At 42.9% G+C, this 20,024-nt stretch overlaps 1 protein-coding gene and 1 long non-coding RNA gene across 2 annotated transcripts; one reads left to right on the top strand and one right to left on the bottom strand.

The window, feature by feature from the left end:
• The first annotated feature begins 202 nt into the window (after positions 1–202).
• LOC310758322 lies at positions 203–9,796 on the top strand. The gene is made up of 3 exons (XR_014545712.1): positions 203–310; positions 810–935; positions 9,661–9,796. It is a non-coding gene; the product is annotated as an uncharacterized lncRNA (long non-coding RNA).
• A 100-nt stretch (positions 9,797–9,896) lies between these two features.
• On the bottom strand, positions 9,897–17,982 carry SULT6B1 (sulfotransferase family 6B member 1). The gene is made up of 7 exons (XM_083604355.1): positions 17,307–17,982; positions 15,537–15,649; positions 15,013–15,102; positions 14,376–14,502; positions 13,585–13,679; positions 12,545–12,701; positions 9,897–11,656 (listed from the first exon to the last, which is right to left on the bottom strand). The coding sequence occupies exons 1-7, from the start codon at positions 17,500–17,502 to the stop codon at positions 11,526–11,528; spliced, it is 909 nt and encodes a 302-aa protein (XP_083460481.1). The 5' UTR covers positions 17,503–17,982; the 3' UTR covers positions 9,897–11,525.
• Between the last annotated feature and the right edge of the window lie 2,042 nt (positions 17,983–20,024).

The following is a 20,024-nucleotide window of genomic DNA, read 5'->3' as shown; positions in this document are numbered from 1 at the left end:
TTCTGAATAGGAGATGTGCAAAGGGCTGCCCTTTGTGAGAGAGCATGATGGTGCCTGATATAGGTGCCTGCCCACAACTTTTAGTGGTTCTCTCTCTCTTTCTGCTCCTTTCGATGTGGCAGCCATTTTGTGTTATGCTGCACAGACCATTTTAACGCTTTTGTGTTATGTCACACACCCCATGGCAGCCATTTTGTGACTGGTGCCCACAACACTTGCCCACATTCCCCCAAAAGCTTGCTGACCCCTGCCCTAAGCTAGCCTGCTCTCTCAGGAGGACAATGTGTGCCCCATCACCAGTGCTGACAAAGTATTCAACTGCTATTTGTGATTGTATACAAAGAAAGGAGCAGGGGCTCCATCTTCTCCTTTGCCTGGGGCAGGAAAATATTTTGGTGCTAGCCCTGTATTGGCATGTTCGCACACCTTAAAAAGTTGGAACGTTACAGAGCTAGTGAGTGGTTTTCCACAGAGTTCTGCTGAAATGCTGTTGCTTCAGCTGTCCAATGTCTGCACTGTCCTTTTCGCTCAGTGTTTCCCAGGCTTTACTCTCCCTATGGATATAACAGGATCTAATTTAAATCTGCGTATCGCAGAAATTAAACCTCTAATTAGACCAGGCGTGCCTCTGATTGCTTGAGCAGAAAAGCCAGATAATTCACAATTTTTGGAATTAAAAGAAAATTAATGAGTAGCAGACATGGTAAATAAGTACAAAGCAGCATGAGGAAGATTAAAAATGCTCTGGAGTGTCTGACGGCAAATGGGTAAATGCCTACTGTGTTAACAATATCATCTCTCCATTAAAGGCTAGAACCCAAATAATTGCATGCAAAGAAAAGATACTGAACAACTTCACAAAGGTTTGGTTCAAGCTATGACCCAGCAGGCCCCCATAATCATATTAATAAGACTTCTACAGCATGAGGAAACAGGTAACAGGCTAGAAATAGCTGTGACTCACCTTGTCAAGTTATATAAACTTCCTGAAGTCTTTATAAGGAGCATAAACAATGCCTTCAGAGCACCATATGGCATGCCATACCCTCGGCTGTTTACTGGGGTAAATCACTCTTCCTAGTTTTACTTGGAGGAGATGCCTTGTTAAATTTTTGTTACTGTGAATTGTTAGATTTACTGTTCTTCAGGGGTTTAGGAATTTGTTTTCTCACCCAGCTCTATGCAAGTTAAGTCTCTGAGCTGGGATGTGCAGGATGAGAGAAAGTGTGACTCTAACTCACATAAATGCCAATGTATAGATGTGAACATGATGATGCTGCTGATGGATGGCGCTGTGGTCTAAACCATGGAATCTCTTGGGCTTGCTGATCGGAAGGTCGACGGTTCGAATCCCCCGATGGGGTGAGCTCCCATTGCTCTGTCCTAGTTCCTGCCAACCTAGCAGTTCGAAAGCACACCAGTGCTAGGAGATAAATGGGTACCGCTGCAGCGGTAAGGTAAACGGCGTTTCCGTGCGCTCTGGTTTCCAACATTGTATCCCGTTGTGCCAGAAGCGGTTTAGTTATGCTGGCCACATGACCTGGAAAGCTGTCTGTGGACAAACACCAGCTGCCTCAGCCCATAGTTGCCTTTGACTAGACTTAACCATCCAGGGTTCTTTACCTTTTTTACCTTTTATTGAACTCAGGCCCATCCAATGAAGCTGAATGTTGGGAGAGGACAGGTGAAAGTAAGCACTTCTTCACACAGCTAAACTAGTCCAACTGGGTGATTCCATCCCACAAATTGTAGTGAAGGCCACCAACATGGATGACTTTTAAAAGAACTAGACAAATTTATGGAGGGCAAGGCTGTTAATGGCTACTAACCACGACGGCTATGTTCTAGGAATCACAAGCCAGGAGAGTGATCTTGTGCTCAGCTCCTGCTTTTGGGATTTCCACAGGCATCTGGTCGGCCACTGTGAGAACAAAATGCTGGGCTTGGTATGCCTTTGGTCTGAACCATTTCTAGTCATGATGGGAATGCAGGCAGGCTTCCTCTATAGGTCTTATAGGCCTCATACTGGAAGAGATACAAGGTTTATCCATACTCATCTTTTGCCCCTTTCTTTCCAGGCACAGGTCCACACTTAAAATTTCAATGTCTCTGTGTGTGTTTCTTTCTTTCCCCCCTGAGCTTTCACCACAAAAACCCACTCTTTAGTGCTCAATCGGCGCAAACATCAATTTGGGATTTTGTCAGATTGCCATTTAGTCCAGTTGAGCTTTAAAGAGTGGGATTTTGTGGGCAACACTCTACAGTAAAAAATGGGGGTGCTTAGACCTGGAGCTTTAAAGTATGGACCGTGTCTGGAAAGAACAGAGGAAAGGTCAGTATGTATAAGCCCACAATTAGATATGCAGGAGTCTCGGTCAAACAGAGCTTCGGATTTAAACATGTGAACCTTAGTAACAACAATACAGCACTTTTCCTAAGAGCTCAAATTTCTCCAGTGGTTCCTTTCCATTTGTAGAAGGCCTTTTGATCCAGTGAAGGCTTCTGCTAATAGAAGGGGAAGATTCCCTGCAGGTTTCTGTGCTACTCAAAAATCTGCACTAGGGGTTTAGACCATCTTCCAGAACAGGGTGGAAGGTACACAAGTGGGCCGCAAGGGTGGAGAGGGGAACTGGGAGGAAAATCAACCCGGTTTCATTATTTGGGGGTCTCCACTAGATTCAAGACTCTTCTACAAATGGACAGAATCCCATTAGTGAAAGGGCACCACGCGATGAAACCCATACAGGTGAGCTCTGTCATCCCATGGTTTATTTTTTATGTATTTCATAAAAATTATATAATGCTTGATTGTAGGAAAAAACCTCAAAGCAATTTACAGAAAAGATAAAATTCTAACACTATCACTAGCTTGGTTCTCTGCACTACTCAACCAAGGATCCCGATAAGAGGTTCAGATGTGTGGTTGAATGTGTGGTGAGATGATAGCTTGCATTGGCTCTCAATCCCTACCACAGCCCTGTAAAAATAAAATATTTGTGCACCCTTTTACTGATAGGGAGCAAGGCTGAGGCTAAGTAAGGGACAATAGCTTGCTTAAAGCTGCCAATGAAATGCATGGCTGATCTGTGGTTTAAGCCAGAGATTTATTCCAGTCCAGCCTGCAGAGAGTCACTTTGCATAAGAGGGGCAGTGTGATTCACCAAAATGTTAAAAAATAACTCTGGGGAAAGTACAGCAGAAATATGCAGCTTTCAAAATAAGTGAGAGGCAGAGAGAGTTGTTTCTTGGAATGCATGTCCATTCTTGCTGCTTGTATTGGCTGCTTCTTAATATGCAGGTAGTGAATGACAATCATTTGAAATGTCAGGTTTTTCTTTCTCCCCCTTGCTATGTCACATTGGTTCCAGTGGTGTTTGTTTGTTTGTTTGTTTGTTTGTTTGTTTGTTTGTTTGTTTGTTGTTTGTATAAGACAGAAGTAGATTGGGAAGGGCAAATTTAAAGCCATTCTCAGGTTGGTAGAGAAGCTCTGTAATCGGTAAGACAATTCAGTGTGATGTGAAGCAAAAGGGCAATGAGGACATAAAGAAAGATACCTAAATTGAAATTTTCCTGTTGATCACCCAGAAATGTCTTGACTCATGGAGCAGGAGGCACTCTCTGTGACTCAGAGAATGTCACTCAAGAACACACCAAAAATATATTAGTATGAAATATACAATTAATTCACACAAACACAATGTATTGTTCTGGAAGGAGAAACCTGAGTCAAGCTTACAGCAGCTTGTGAGATATTTGACATAGCATTAACCCCACAGAGCAAGAGGCATAATGAACTAAGGTAATATTTTACACAGAGTTAGGACCTGGCTAGACCAGTGGACTAGCATGCGTAAAGTTAGGTTGGAGGGCATGGGGAAAGTGGTAGCCAAAATAACAGGGTGTTCCAGTGGGAGCTGGAGCCTGAAAGATAGTAGGTACTAGGCTGTGCTATGTCTGCCGAGGAAGAATGTCCATTTGCAGGTGTAGTTTGAATTCCAACCACATATGCAGGCAGACACTGCAGGTCTCACTGATAGCACCAATCAGCTGATTCATGCAGCCCTGATGAAAAACTGGTTAGGGCAGCCAATCCAAGTAGGACTTGCTGTCAGTGAGCCCTACTTGCAAAGAAGCAACTAGGAGCTCACTTTAAGCACCCAAATGTGCCTTTGTAGCAACATTCTGTGACACACCTGATGCACCTGTTCACCTTGACTTTTGACCTCTGAGATGCATATTTTAAGGACCCACCTTATTTTTTTGTCATTTTAACTTGCTTTTAATAATGTGTTCTAATTGCTGTAGTATAGGTCTTCTAAGAGCTTTAACCGTATAGAGCAAATGTGGCCCTATTTATTTATTTATTTATTTTTACATTTATATACCACCTCTATCTTCCAAGGATCTTGTCAGAGACCAGGCTGAGGAGTACTGCTCTGATGAGGAATGGTGGGAGCCTCCCCCTCCCCCGGCTCCTGATCTCCTGAAGCTGCCCAGGAGCAGTGGAGCAGTATAGATTCGGAACAGTGGCTTGCAGAGAGGCATTGTTCTGAAGACAAAAGTTGAGAAGAACTGGGCGGTGAACAGCAAGGTGAAGAAGAACTGGAAGGGAGAGAGCTAACAGACTCTCTCTCACTGGAAAGTGTCCAGCCTGTCAGTCCAAGGTCACGTAGAGCAGATAAGGTGGCTACACAAAAAGCACGGTGGTTGCGAGATCAGGCAGAAGTGACCAAGGGGGAAGTGGGCGGAAACCTTAATTGGTAGCACCTTCATTCCGAGAATGGATGCTTTGTTCTTTTGATTATTAAAAACTCTTTAAATGGTAAGAGACTCTTTTCGCTTTGTCCTGCTTATCTACTGCCAAAGTGGGGGAGGAAGCCGAGTCCCCGAAGCCTGACAAATTTCTGTAGAAATGACAACTAGTAAGCATCCTTTCTGCAAGTCATCAAAACCACAGATTTTCAACTTTATTTTGTTATGCCAACCCTGCCTAAGCATGTCCAGAAGGTGCCTTGAAAATGCATCCATATGTCTTCACCATCTGTACATAGAGCCAAGGTTTTTATCAGACTGAGAAAGCAGTTCTGTAGGCGACAGAATTTGATAGGTCAAGAGAAGAAGTGAAGATGAAGTCTGCCAGTCTGATCAGTTATGGGTGAAGCCAAAGACTCTGGAGCTTACTGAATCCAGGTTACCAGCCAGAAGAGGATTTTATGGTAAAATATCAGTAAAATATTGGCTAGTTGGCAACTCTGAATTGATCAGTGCAGGCATAGGTCAATGGGGATTTACAGATCCATTTCGAATTGCAAACTACACTTTGAATATTTCAGTTCTCAACCACAGTGAAACGTTCCACGTTCAAAAGCACAACACTTTTCATGAAGTAGTTCCTGGTGCGTAAAAAGAATGGTGTATCTGCATGGATGTGCCAACACTGACATTACTTAATATTTGCCAACCCCCATTGCCTAAAAATTACCAGTTGCAGTGCTTAACAGTAATTATGTTCATCGCTTGGAAAATGGCCCCCATAAGTTAAACATTCTCTCTAAGCGCTTTGATGACGAGCTCAAATATTGGGTACCTGCTGTAACGTGCCTCCACTTCTTAAGTGTACTTATTCCCTCCCCTTCCCAAATGCAGATCCTGAGACTATTAGCAGCCATAAATAATTGCAAAGTAATTTAATTTTAGTGCTCCAAAATAGACTGCCACAGCTATGCTACAATAAAGGTAGAATTGAATAAAGGTGGGATTGAAATCATAGAGTTATTTGCATCATAAATTCATTGCAAGGTGCTGGTGTTCTCGCCAAAGCACCATCATTAAAGGGAACACAATGGCAGATAATTGCCCCAGTCGTATAATAGGTACAACTGTATTTCAAGGCCCCCCTTCATTATATATCCATTTGGCTTCTGTTCTAATTGCCAAGCTGCCCTCGGAATTTATTTGATGTCATCTGCACCTTGTACTTTAATGTTCCTGCTATTGTAATCTAACATTAATTATATTTCCCATTAAAATATTGGAAAATGCTGCCATTTGAACCGTGTACATTTTGTAAATGAGAAAATGGATCTCAGCCACTCTGCCTGCTTTGATTCCATTTCACTTTATTAGCAGCCTGCATCATAATTCTCCTCGACTCTGAGCTCATGGAGGTAGCCATCTTTCTTAGAGGGAGGATTTACTGTGAGTCCCCCTTCTTCAGAAACAACATCCCATTTGTCTACAGCCAAATATATTGTTTATCTATTTCCCTGCTCCTTTGTTGTCATCGTAAAGATTAAATCTAAAATTCAAGCTTAAACAGAAATCCGTTGGCTGACATTGGACACAACCTGCAAGGAATTTATCTCTGCAGTGTTTTTAAACTTCCCAAACTTTCTTCCCATGGGTAAAGAATTTATTCTGCAATGTCAGCTTTTAATGGGACTTTGAAGGCTTTTGCTGCAATCCCAACCCCAGTGACCCCAGTGACCTGTGAGTATGCCCCACTGAACTGAACAAGACTTACCTCTGGATAGGATTGAGCAGTAAATGTCTAATCCATAGCGATATGAGCACTACATTGTTGCACGACAAATGGTGTGAGATTCCAGGTGTTATAGGAATGCTAAGGTCATATTGTAGCACCCTGCTTGTGGTTAACGCTTAGCTGGAATGAAATATTCAACACAGCAATAGAGAAATTAAAATAATAATTTATTTGTCAGACAAATAAATGAGAGACACAGTGGTATATGGTTACCAAAGCTCTGCCCCCTCCAGCCCTGATGGCCAGCACTTATATTTCCTCAGCCCAGCCCCCTTGCTCCTCCTTTGGCTGCCTCTGTCCAATCAGCCTGGTTGAAATTCCTATTGGCTGTTTGCTAGAACCAATCATAAAAGATACCCCCATTTCCTATTACCTTTTATGGGAGACAAAGAGCTATATTTCCTTCTATCCATAAATGGCAGACAAGTAGCCATATATCTTACATTTGCCTCGACAAGGCACCTTAATTACCAGATCACCTTTTGCCCCTGTTGCCCCTGCATTCCAAAACAAATAGCTAAAACAAATGGCTCATGGTATTAAATTCTATCTAAACAGAGATCTTGGGTTCACATTCTCACACACCATCAATGAAATAAGAATCTAACATAAGAATCTAACATATCTTACTTTCTAAATCCTTTGCATAATTACATTAAGCCAACAAATCTCATACATTACATAGATAGCTTTTTAGAAGAAAAGGCCTTTGCAAAGTAAAAAAGGAACTCAGTAAAAAACAGCTTCAAAAGAAGCCTCTTCAGTTTACACCCCCCTTTCCCAACCAGCTGCTTTTCCCATTAGCTCTTCCCAAAATTTATTGCCCTTTAACTCTCTCAGTATACCTTATACCTTAGGAAAATATGGCTAGAGTCTGATGGGAGGCACATGGTATTATTTTCTGCTAAACAATAAATCTTACTATTTACCAACTCTTGATTAGTGTTTTTGCAGCTTGATTGTATTCTGTAATATGTAGGGTCAGTGTAACATTTGCTCCCAGCCTGTAATTCCCTTTTACAACTTTGAGAAACTTGTCTCCTGCTACTGCTATAAATCAGGGGGGGCCTTGTTCAGGAGAGCAGGAAGATAAACAACTGCCAGAGTACTTAGCCAGCTGGTTTCTGCCTGGCATGAAACATACAAACATTTGCAAATATATCTTTAAGCTCATTTTAAAATACAGGCCTTGATCAGATGCCTATATATATATATATATACATATATATATATATATATATATATATATTGACTCTCCCAAATTGATCTCAAATATTTCTCTGCAAGGAGGAAGGAAATGGGAAAAGCTTTCCAATTGTCTTTGGACTGTAGGGGCTTACACCTCCCTGTAAATACAGTCTGGCAGATATCGGTTAAGCTGAGCATGCTATCAATATGCATAAGAGATTCAGGAACTAAGTATTTACCATCTCAAAGGAAAGGCCAGGCTACCCAGAAAAGGCAATCAGATAAGGCATTACAGTGGTACCTCAGGTTAAGAACGTTCTGGAGGCATTACAGTGGTACCTCGGGTTAATTCGTTCTGGAGGTCCATTCTTAACCTGAAACTGTTCTTAACCTGAGGTACTACTTTTCTAATGGGGCCTCCCGCTGCCGCTGTGCCGCCACCGCATGATTTCTGTTCTCATCCTGAAGCAAAGTTCTTAACCCGAGGTACTATTTCTGGGTTAGCAGAGTCTGTAACCTGAAGCATCTGTAACCTGAAGCGTCTGTAACCCGAGGTACCACTGTATCAGGTATCCTGGCAGACAGGAGAGAAGCAACAGACTCAAATTTCTGCTGGGGACCACCTCTTTCTGTGATGTATGTTTAATGTTTTGGGGGTGGTCTTGAGCTACAGGGTAGACAATTTCAAAAGTCTATATAAGAGCTTGCACACCAATGTTCTGGGTTCCTCTCCTCCCTCCCTGCGTGGGGTGAGTGGGGGACCCTGTTGCTGTTAGGATATTTCCGTTCCACCTTAAAAGGGAGCAGGATGTTTGTGTCACAGCCTGCGTATTTCCTGTTCACAGGATGTTTATGTTTTCTGTTGCTTTCGTTTCTCTCTTGGTGTCGAAGACACTGAAGCAGGCAGTCATGTTTTTTTGTTCTGATCAATGCTGAATAAAACTTGTAAAATAATGCTCTCCTGAGTGCGACTTTTGCTGTGCAATATCTGCTGACAGAGTGTGCATGAGCCCAGGAATGTGGGAAGCTATTTTCTGGAGCTCGTGTCGCTAATTGCTGAAACTGCGTATCTACGGGAGATCGGTGGACATCCGGAGTCGACGTGGAGGCAGTGATGGCCTTTGTCTCCCTGGCAGTATCCCAACAGTTGCAACAGTCTAATAAAGATCATGCTTACTAGCTGCTTTGCTTCTCAATATTCTCTGGTTGGCCCCTGTTATTTTCTCCTAGAGCCAGTGTGGTGTAGTGGTTAAGAGCCATAGTCTCGTAATCTGGTGAACCAGGTTCGCGTTTCCGCTCCTCCACATGCAGCTGCTGGATGACCTTAGGCTAGTCACACTTCTCTGAAGTCTCTCAGCCCCACTCGCCTCACAGAATGTTTGTTGTGGGGGAGGAAGGGAAAAGGAGATTGTTAGCCGCTTTGAGACTCCTTCGGGTAGTGGGATATCAAATCCAAACTCTTCTTCTTCTTCTTCTTCTACCGATAGAGAACCTACATAAGGACTCTAAATGGGCTCTTGGATACCCCATAAGGGGAAAAGGAGCAGTTTTTTCTTATAACACATGGATTCCTGGCACTTAGCCAGGGTTGTGTTTTTCTTTGGGAAGATCGAGGTACAACAGAGGCTAGTGTATTTAAGAAATATGGTGTATTGACACATATTTCCACCTGGAAGTCTGCAGTGGAAGGGGCACAGTAGGAATGAGCAAAAGGCAGATTAGGATCTACTGTTCAATCTCCATGTGACTTGCAGTAATCAGGAAAATCAGGAAGTGTTTATAACTTCAGTCTGTTCAACCATAGCAACAGTAATGTCCTGGCTAGTGGCATAAAGGAAGCTTGGTTGGGGAGAGAAGCCAGGAGTGGATTTTCCTAGGTTTAGCATGATGCTCAGAGTTACCCATTTTTTTTTTTATTTTTTTTTCAGGCATATGCTGGCCCACTGAGCCACTGTGCAAGATCCAGTTGGTGGATCTTGGGGATCTAGTAAGAAAAAGACCAAAGTGGATTCCACAAGCCAGAAGACTGCTCACTGTTGCCTTAATAGGTGTGATCGTATTAGAGATTTCAGCCTTGGCACAGATTGAAAAAGAATGGGGAAATTCCTTTGGATCTCTATAGAGTGCTTTTGCAACATGCCAGCAAATGAATGTAACACAGCAGTGACAAACAAGAGTTTATTAATGAAGTTCATAGTCGAAGGAAATAAATGTCAACAGGAGGGGGAGGGGGAAGAATCATCTTGATGTAATGAGTAAATTTCAAATTATTTCATCAGTGTTGGAATAATTTCGACATCTGCTTCTGCTAATGTGCTCTGTCTGGAAGCCTAATGCAACATGCTGCTTTGCTATGAAAAGGGGCTTAAAGCCATTATAAAGATCACTTCCTTAAAGATTTTAATGGAGTTCAATGATCCTTTTGTTATGGGGTTTGTTATGTGAATCCAGATTGACTTATCAAAAATATAATTTCCCCAAATTAGAAAACATAAAACTGAGGGCCATATCCAACCCTGCAGCTCTGCTGACACAAGGGACTTCTGTGAGTGCAGTGCAACTTCTTCCTCTCCTGTTCCCTCCAGTTCCCCTCACACCCTCAAAATCAGTTGGGGAATCCCCCAGAGTGGATTTTGGGGTGCATGGAGGGAGGAAAGTCCCATTGTGCCAGCAGAACCCCACTGACACAGCACTGGAGACAATCTAGTCTTCAACGGCCTTCTCATCCTTAAAATTGGTTTGGAGCAGGGCCTCAGCCATCTGGAATTCTGTTCAAGTTATTACATCGCAGAGAAACATGGCATGAAGCTTTTTCCATCACTACATCTACACACTGGGAAAAGCTTCACTTGCTGAATTTCTCTCAGCTGTTGAAGTCACAGGAGTCCGCTACCTTGCCACAAACAACTCAGAAAGCCTAAATAAGAGGAACAGGAAACATATGCGTGCCTGATCCCAAACAGCACTGCTCAGCACCTACTATTCAAACTATGAAGAGTGCAAAGTCCCACTTTCTTTAGAGGCTACAGCAATGTGTTTCACCATATCATTGTGATGCCCCAAGGTGTAAAGGGAGGGATATTATTATTATTATTATTATTATTATTATTATTATTATTATTAGCCTTGTGTAGGATTTCCCACAGCCAACTTAGTGTCCCAGCAGTCTGTTTGAAGCAGGGATGAAGAAGTTGGAGCCATCCAGATGTAGCTGGACTCCATCAGCCCCAACCAGCATGAACATGGCCAAGGATGATGGGAACTGTAGTTTAACACCATCTGGAGTTCCTCATGCCTGCTTTAAGAGGTCTGGGGAACAGTAAAAGATCCAGATGCAGTACCGATTGCCCCACGCCTCCATAGTTCCATCTGTCCATTGTTCACCTCTGCCTTCAGCTACAAATGCAGGTGGGTAAAGAAACCTGCGCAGCAATGGCACTAGACACACAATCACTGCATCTTTTGCTGCTCCTTCAGAGCTTTGAAAGAGACTGACAAGTTCCCCAGGTTGGCACCTGGCAATCGCATGTCCGTGTCACCTTCCCCTACTTCTTAGAAACATAAAAGTAGCAGCTTGCCAATACGGTTTGGGAGAAATAGGTTGCCCTGTGTTCTATTAAGCAGCATGAAAAGATCCAGCTTAATGAAAATGTATCTTAGAAGTTCGACACTAGAGTGTGACAGTATCTAAAATTTGCCTCAAAGTATTGTGTGCTCTGCTTGTAGCTTTTCTTGAATATATGATAGCAAACAAAACTGTCATGAGAACGAAGCACTTCATAAGAAGCTCTTTTCAGGTTTTGCAGTACACATCGTACTTCAGCTTTGCTCCCAGCTTGGTTCCTTCTAAACACTCCTTGAATTTAGCATCCACTTTCTGGCTCTGAGCTTCATCAAAAGTGTTCTTCCAGTCACCAACCACACCTGGAATGAAAGGAAAATGGAGGGAGGGAAAGAGACACTTAACAGACATCATATAAACATTGCTAGACAGAAATATGAAGAGCATCCAGTAAAACTCTAGGTTTTGTTATTGTAACCGGAAACAAAATGGTTCAGTTTTTCCTCAGGTTGGCCAGTAGGAAGGCCTCTGAATACAGCCACAAAAGCTATGGCCCTCCTGTGTCAAATCTGTCAGTCTTCTCTGCAGTGCTTCTTGTTCTGTAAGACCATCACATTCATTTATTGAATCTCTTTTTAGATGCATGTAGCTTCCTATATACTAATACAGTGGGGAAGGGCCCTAGCTCAGTGGTAGATGACATGGTGTCCCTTTTGGGAGGCAGAGTGGTGTATAAAAACAACAGAAATCATTTTCCATGTAGGAAGTCTCAGGTTCAGTCTCTGGTATCTCCAGGAAAGGCCCCCGGTCTTGACCTCAGGAAAGCCTCTGCCAATCAGTAATGACTAGAGACAGCCAACATGGCGTTCTCCCAGTGCTGTTGGACTACAACTTCTGTCATCACCAATTACTGGCTATGGTTGATGGATGCTGCAATCCTATGTGCACTTATTTGAGGGTAGGCTCCATTGAAATACTCATTGTTCTGAGTATAGATTAGGGATGGCTAAAGGAATGCCCTCCTAATACTGTTCGACTACAACTCCCATCAGCCCAAGCTGGCTTGGTCAGTGATCAAGAAATGCTATATACTGTGGCTCAAAACACCTAGAGAGCACAGCATTGGCTTTCCCCAGATATATATCCATAGGACTGCATGGTTAATCAATTAAAACATGGAATACACTATGACTACTCATAAGTGACTGCTCTAAAGCAAGCTATAGCAAAAATAGAAGTTTATCACCAACCTTTCCGGAAGATCAGTGGGCCAACCGCTCCATGTGTCTCCTGTGATTTGTCCCTCACTGCTTGGAACGCAGTCCTGTTTGCAATAGCCTGAATTTGCTCCGCAGTAGCAGTAAAGCCAAAGAATTCAGCTATTTGCTTCACTCCAGCAACCAGGTCCTGAAAGCAATATAGTGAGAAGGTCAATACTGAAAGTTCTTTCTCCTATGGTATGCTACACCAGAACAATATGGGATTCAGAATACATTGCCAGTATTCAAGCACAGTTATGGTTGCTTTGGGCTAATCTTAGTGATGCCACCAAACAGAAAGGTCCACACTAGCCATATAATCTTGCTGCAGGTAGATGAAAACTACAGGAGGCAAATGGGTACTGGATGTTCAGCTCTCTCCCTATGGCAAGCATCCAGAGTATGAGACTACCTTACAGCAATCAGTGTTCTTGCCACGAATATAAATGCTGGAGAACAAACCCTTAATGAAATGGATGTCACAACTGAGGCACATCCAAAAGGAAGTACGTCAACCCCCTATAACAGAGTTTGCTCTTCCTGCTTTCTTTGGAAAGCCATACTTTCCATTAGTATGGTTAGACATACTCATCTCTCAGCTTGGTAAACAGGTTTTGGCTGCTACTGTATTGCCAGCGATTCCTTGACTATTCAAATGAGTTACAGAAACAAGCCAGGAATTCCACTGTTGATGACATTAAGGGCCAGCATTGGCAGCATTGGCTCATGTTCTTCTTCAGATGCCAAATCAAGGATGGAAGCAAGGATCACTGTCCTCTAGCTCCAAGTGCCTATAGGTTATGGGCATGGGGTGGGGTTATTCACTGGGACACTCTGCTCCTCAGATAAACAGAGACTCTCTGTCCTTTGTTATCACTTCAAATATTCCAGAAAAAGTTTAGGCGCTGAAACATGGATGAGCCCGCCCTCAAACTATGATCCTGATCCAGTTATATCTTGCAAAACCTATGCAAGTTGGGATAACGTCTTATTTTTAAACTACCCTTGCTGGTAGTTATGAATATGCTCACCTCTTTTAAATGCTCATATGTTAGAACCAGAACATTTTCATCATCTATATGTTTGTTCCACACGACTGCATGGTCAAAATAGCTTCCCCAGGCAACTGCAGGTCAGACCAAGACAACTCATCAGAACTATTTTATTACTAGTAGAAACTGTTAAAACTTTAACAGTAGGCTATTTTTAAAACATTGCATAGGGTTCACACAATATCTCTTTATACCCACAGGGATAACATACAATCACAAGGAAAGAGAGATTTATTCTTAAGAATGATCAACAAACGTCTTTCAAATTTTGTCTCTGATAATATGGGGCCAGCTATTGGGGGGAAAACATTCATGCACACCCTCAGTTGGGCTTCGGCTATATATAGACAACAGGATGTTGAAGGTGACATGAATGACTGTGATGCAAACACTCATCCAATATTCATGTACAGCAAATAGTTTTTTATGGTTTTATACTCCTGTTTGATTGGGAGTGACACTGAGACAAAAGAAATGTGAGTGTACACCAAGGACAATAATGCCTCTATCATTATTCCACCTCTCTCAACAACTATCATCAGTTTTCAGCCCATGTTCACCAGTCAAGGCACACAGATGCTTCCCCCTCCAGATTGTATCTCCATTGCTAAAAAGCCATTCAAACTGCAAACCACAATTATTGTGGGCAAAACCCAAGTCTTCCCCTGCTAACACTACTATCACCAAACTTGGTAGAGCTTGAATATAGTTCACATGTTTTCACAAGAGGTTTAATTTCCCAAATCCATTCAAAAGTATTAATAGAGTACCTTGCCCATTCATAAAAAGTGAAAAAAATTCCTCCCAGGAGTTATAACTGGGAATGCTTGGAGCATTGTTGTGAAAATGGAAAAATGATGCAGCAGTATCTTTAGGATTTCGAAATAGCAGCAGTACCTGAGGTGAGAAAACAGGACATAAATTTTAACTCCTCATGCCATTAACAAAAACAATGCCACTTTGGGCTACCTAAACTACAACTAGAAGTAAGCTATTCTTTTGTACGAGAAGGGAAGGCTGAAATAATGGCCAGAAAGAACTATGTCATGAGTCCTTTCAAAAAGCACATTCTCAGGCACTCCAGTCTCTCTGGTTTCACATCCCCTGAAGGTTGGAGCATGAGCCCATTGTGATACATTATGTTTCTAGAAACATCTGGTATTATAAAAATTCATGACTGCCCCATGCACTTTACAACATGTTTCCCCCTCTTTATTTGTGGCTGACTAAAGGAGTGGCCCAATGCTTTCTTCCTACTTAACCTCTCGTCTTGTTACCAATATCCAGCACCAGAAACATCTTACAGTGCCCACAAGGCTCCCATGAACTGTTGATTGCTTTACAGTTGTGAGTCACTTCTGCAAATGTTTCTTGACAAATTAAAGAAGGTGATCTTATACCACTTACCTTGGCTTTATTTTTGAAGATGGACTTGGGAAGAAGGTCGTAGTGGAGGTGTGTAGCTACAATCCTTGGAGATGGGAACTGTTTCATCCTCTTTTTAAAAAAAAAAAAAAGAACAGAAAAGTAGCATCAAATGGATGACTCAGACATACATGAAAATGATCGGCTATGTTGACACATATTAATCAAAAGGCAATTGGAATAACTGGGATTCCCAGAATAAACCAGCAGAACTTACATCTCACCATTGGCTGAGCACAACACCCATGTTCCGTGGTGCCCCAGGTTCTTCACCACCGCTACCATGCTTCTTCGTTATCTCAGAATGATAACAAAATCAGGATCACTACTGAGCACTTGGTGAACTGCCAAACATGGCTGATGGATTACTCCTGGCTTGGTGGGCCACCGGTTGGGCAGGTTTGCTTCAGCAGAGCCCGTGTTCCCTTACTTCCTTTCAGTGTGAGTAACGCATGTGTGTGAGCGAAGTGTCCGATTTTGGAGGCTCGGCTTTGTGTCTTACTAACCTGATACCTTTCTGGATCCCCACACTCAATGAAAGGTAGCTCTGTGTTCTCGTGCTTGGTTTTCAAAGTGGTAACGATCAGATCATTCACAATCAGAATGAGCCAATTAATACCTGGAACAAACAAATAAGTGGAATGCTTGTAATCCTTATGGTGGACTTCAAGGCATTTCACCATCCCAAGTTGATGGTTCCCCAGCCCTGGCACACCAGCTTAACTTTTACAGATTGTAGAGAAGTACCATCATAAGGTGGAAGAGTTGACATTTCAGAATTGATGGGTGGCTATATTCCCAGAATGCTGTCTGGAGATTCAAAAGAATTGCTGTCTGCCTTCTGAGGAAAGCCAGCCCTTTAATTCCAAGTGACAAGAAGACAAGTGACAATACATGCCCAGAGGTGCTTTCTTATGAAAGAAATTCATGCCTTTTTTCTTTCAGGAAGGCACATGGCCATATATCTGAGAGACTATAGCAGGAGTAGCAAATATGGTGCCCTTCAGATGTTGCTGGACTACAACTCCCACCACCCCTGACCATTGGCTATGCTGACTGAGCCTGAGGGAAGCAGGGATCCAGTTACACCTGGAGGGAGCCATGGTCGCTACCCCATGGTCGCTACTTTATAACCATGATTGTGCTTGGTCAAGGTCTCACAAATAAATCATTCTGTAGTATTGTTTTAAGCTTGTTATAATAACAGGTTGAAACAGTTTTTCAAATCAATAAATATTCAAATAGAAGTGTTCAGTTTTAATATTGTGCCACCTCTAAAAAGAATGAAACTCTTTTAACAGTTTTTAACATTACAGTAAACTGGTTTGGGCTTTTGCTCTACTACATGTTTATTTTTAAAAATATATCTTCTTTGTAATACAGCCACTAAAATATTGAATAATCTACTATCCCTCCCAAAAAACACCACCACCAACTGTTGAGTTTTGCCTCACACTTGTGAACACCATGCTCTCCTCCCGTACTTCCTGGTAGCCATCATTTGCTGTGGCATCCAAACCTGGTCAAACTATGGTGGAATCTACACACACATTTAAAAAAAAAACCTTCTGAAAATGTACCTTTAAAGTGTTTTTTAAAATACATTGAATTTTCCATAAGACTCACCATCGCTATCAAGTGTCACATTGTATCTTAACACACTTAAAACGTTTTATTTGAAGCTGTATAGCTGAGTCCTATGATTACTGCAAACCACAGTCAGCCTCCAGTTTGGGGACAAACTATGGTTTGTGACAACCATTCAGACAAAGAAAGAAAGAAAGGTTACTGTGAGCAACAAAGTGGGAGAGGGGGAGGAAATCCGTGTGAACAAAAGGAAGGAGGAGAAAAGGGAGGAAAGGACGCACAAACCCAAGACACATGGTTTGGTTGTGACATCTACACAAGGACATTGTCTCTCTGGCTTTGTCCACTCCAAACTCAGTTTGATAGAGCCTTAAAAAATGCAAAGCATTTTTATTGAAATGCCTTAAGGCTTTAAGTGCATTTTCAATGGTTTGCACAAGTAGCAATAATGGAAGAGCAGGTGGTCTAGTTTTCAACAGGTTTCAGATGTAGTGAAAATAATAAGCTTATTGGTGTGACCCGCTCTGTAAACCAGTTAAAGGCAACTTCTGTGCTAGTGCACGCTACCCTCAGCAATGCTAGTTAATATCTTTCCTTATACAGTACTAAAAAAAGCCCACCCATCAGTCTGCTGCATTGCTCATGACATCATTGCTGTATGTAGAAAAATAATGGAAGGTTGTATTCACCACATTTGGGATAAGACACCAACACCACGTCATCTTTTCTGGCTTCGAAGTTCTCCAGAGCTTGGAATGTTTCTGCACTGCAGACAGAAGACGGGTAGAGGATTCCCTGGAAGGTAAAGAGAAGCTCATGGATGCTAAGGCCTTTGGACTTTTCCAGAGCGTTCTCTAGTTCCTCGACAAACTTTTTCTCAGTCATCTTCGCCGTCTTCGTTGTGAGCTACTGCTGGGTCGCTAGGACAGCAAAGGCCTTTAAAGAAGGCATTTTGAGGGCGGAGTAAACCTTATTTAGCTTTGGGCTTATCCTTTTGTGTTTTCTGCATTTTATGAGCAAGCCAACCATATCAGATCAGCTTCCTTGAGTCTATTCTCCTGAAATGAAAACCAACCCACTTGTCCCACCTTAGGTACTGGAAATACTTTTCACCCTTTCAGATAATCCCTGCTGAAAGCAAAGAGCATGGACATCTCTACAAAGTAAAAGACATGCAAAAACTAACTCAACAGGTACTACCTGACAATGTATTAAATTCAGAGTTACATAATAGTGCCAGGAGTCGAGTTTCTCACACCATGGTCACTAGGATGCCCATGTGTTCCACTTCACACAAAGGCAGTCGTCTATTTCAAGGGCTGTCCAGTTAAGAAGAGAGAATGGAGGCCTTTCTGGGTCATGTGGCCACCATGACTAAACCGCTTCTGGCGCAACACCGTGACAAGTGCCAGAGCGCCGTGTGTGTGTGTGTGTGTGTGTGTGTGTAAATCTTTTTTGGTGGTATTTTCGCTTTTAGAACATAGTAAGCTGCTTTAGACCAAGTCATAACATTGGCCCATTTATCTCACTATCTTCCTAGCTGACTGACCTTTCCCAGCTCTCCCAGAAGATATCAGGGATGGAAGCTGGGACTTTCTGCCTGCAAATCAAGCGCTCAACAGAGCAGAGGGAGGATCAGGGCCTTTGACGGTTCCCTCGCTGCAAGAAGCCAAGTTACAGGGAACCAGGCAGAGGGCCTTCTCGGTAGTGGCGCCTGTCATGTGGAATGCCCTCCCACCAGATGTCAAAGAGAACAACAACTACCAGGCTTTTAGAAGACATCTGAAGGCAGCCCTGTTTGCGGAAGCTTTGAATGTTTGATGCATTGCTGTATTTTAATATTTTGTTGGAAGCCGCCCAGAGTGGCTGGGGAAGCCCAGCCAGATGGGCAGGGTATAAATAATATATTATTATTATTATTATTATTATTACTCTCAATTTTACCTTCCAGTACTATAGAGCAAACATTCTCTAGCTGTTACATAGTGCTTTAACTGTGCAATGTACCATGCAATTATTTTCTGGTGGTTCGTTGGTTGCAACCTCTTGATACTTCTCTATTATATCCATTCTACTTGTTGACTTGAATTGCCTTATTTTGATGGGTATCTTGAAACGTAAAAGATGATTTTAAAATAAAAGCAAGCAAACTCTCTTCTACAAAATGTTTTAATCGGCCCCGATCTAGTTAAAGTTAGTTGCTGCTAACTTTAGCTGGGGGCTGCAAGTGACTTTACAGCCCAATCTTTCCTACACGCGTGTACTCTGGCTCCATGAGCTTGCAGAAGATCGCAGTAGCAGAGCAACTGCTTGGCATACAGAAGATCTCAGGTTCAATTCCCTGTATCTCTGGGAAGGGCTGTGAATGTTCTCTGCGTGGGCTAAAAGACTGACTCCGTATAAGGCAGCTGCCGACGTTCCTATGTTCAGCTGCGGCGGGAAACTCTGCACTCCAGAAGCCGCTGGTAGCAGGGAAGGCTGCCCCTTCCTATGCGGATCGGCAGCACACAGCTGCGTTACACTGCCACCTACAGGCAGCACAGTGACACGACCAGTACCAACAGGACCGACAGAGGGAGCACAGCGCGAACTCTCCAGCACCGGCGAGAAGGAACGAAGGCTGAGCGCATGCGCGAAAGGAAGAGGCTGAGCGCCCATGCGCATGCGTGCTCGGCACTTCCACCCGGAAGTGGGTCTGGACTACGCACAGGCGGACGCGGTGCGTTTGTTACCGACGGTAAAGCGCCGCTCGCACCTTTGGAGCGGAGCAGAGACGGCGAGGTACGGCTGCAGCCTTTGTGTCTTAATATGAGCAGCGAAAGTGACTCTAAGAGGAAGAAACAAAAAAAGGAGGAAGTCCTTTTGTTCCCGGCTTGTCTGCTCTGCTGGTTGGTGGGCGGGCTGAAGTCACGTGGCCAGCCGAGGGTAGGCCGATAGCAGTTCCAAGGAGAGGAGGAGAGATGCTTCTTGTCCTGCCTTCGGCTGCCCAGACTGGCCCATTGGCTGCGCGGCTGGTAGCCTCCCCTGCACAAAGGGGAGTTGGAGGGGCTCAGCTTAGAAAATCCAGCTGCTCAGGTGACTTCTGTAAGGGAAATTGCACAGGTTGTGCTTCTAGTTGATCCCCTGCAGTTCTGTCTAACTAACTATATATACAAATTTTTATATAAATCTTCTCTCTTTCGTCTTTGGCGATCACTTGTAGCCGGGTAAGATTTTATTCCATAAACACGGTATATATAAATATTGTGTGTGTGTGTGTGTAATTGCACAGGTTAAAGTAAGATGTGAAAAGGGGGAAGGGAAAAGGAGGGGGAAAGAAATAACACCCATATACAATACCAAACAAAACCCACAGAACTTAAAAACGTTGCAAAATTATTAAATATCATTTACAAGATCCTTAAATG

Source organism: Podarcis filfolensis (assembly GCF_964270895.1).
Source record: "Podarcis filfolensis genome assembly, chromosome: 3".
Taxonomy (NCBI): domain Eukaryota; kingdom Metazoa; phylum Chordata; class Lepidosauria; order Squamata; family Lacertidae; genus Podarcis; species Podarcis filfolensis.
The sequence above is the reverse complement of the archived record's forward strand: the minus strand, read 5'-3'. Positions and strand labels throughout refer to the sequence as shown.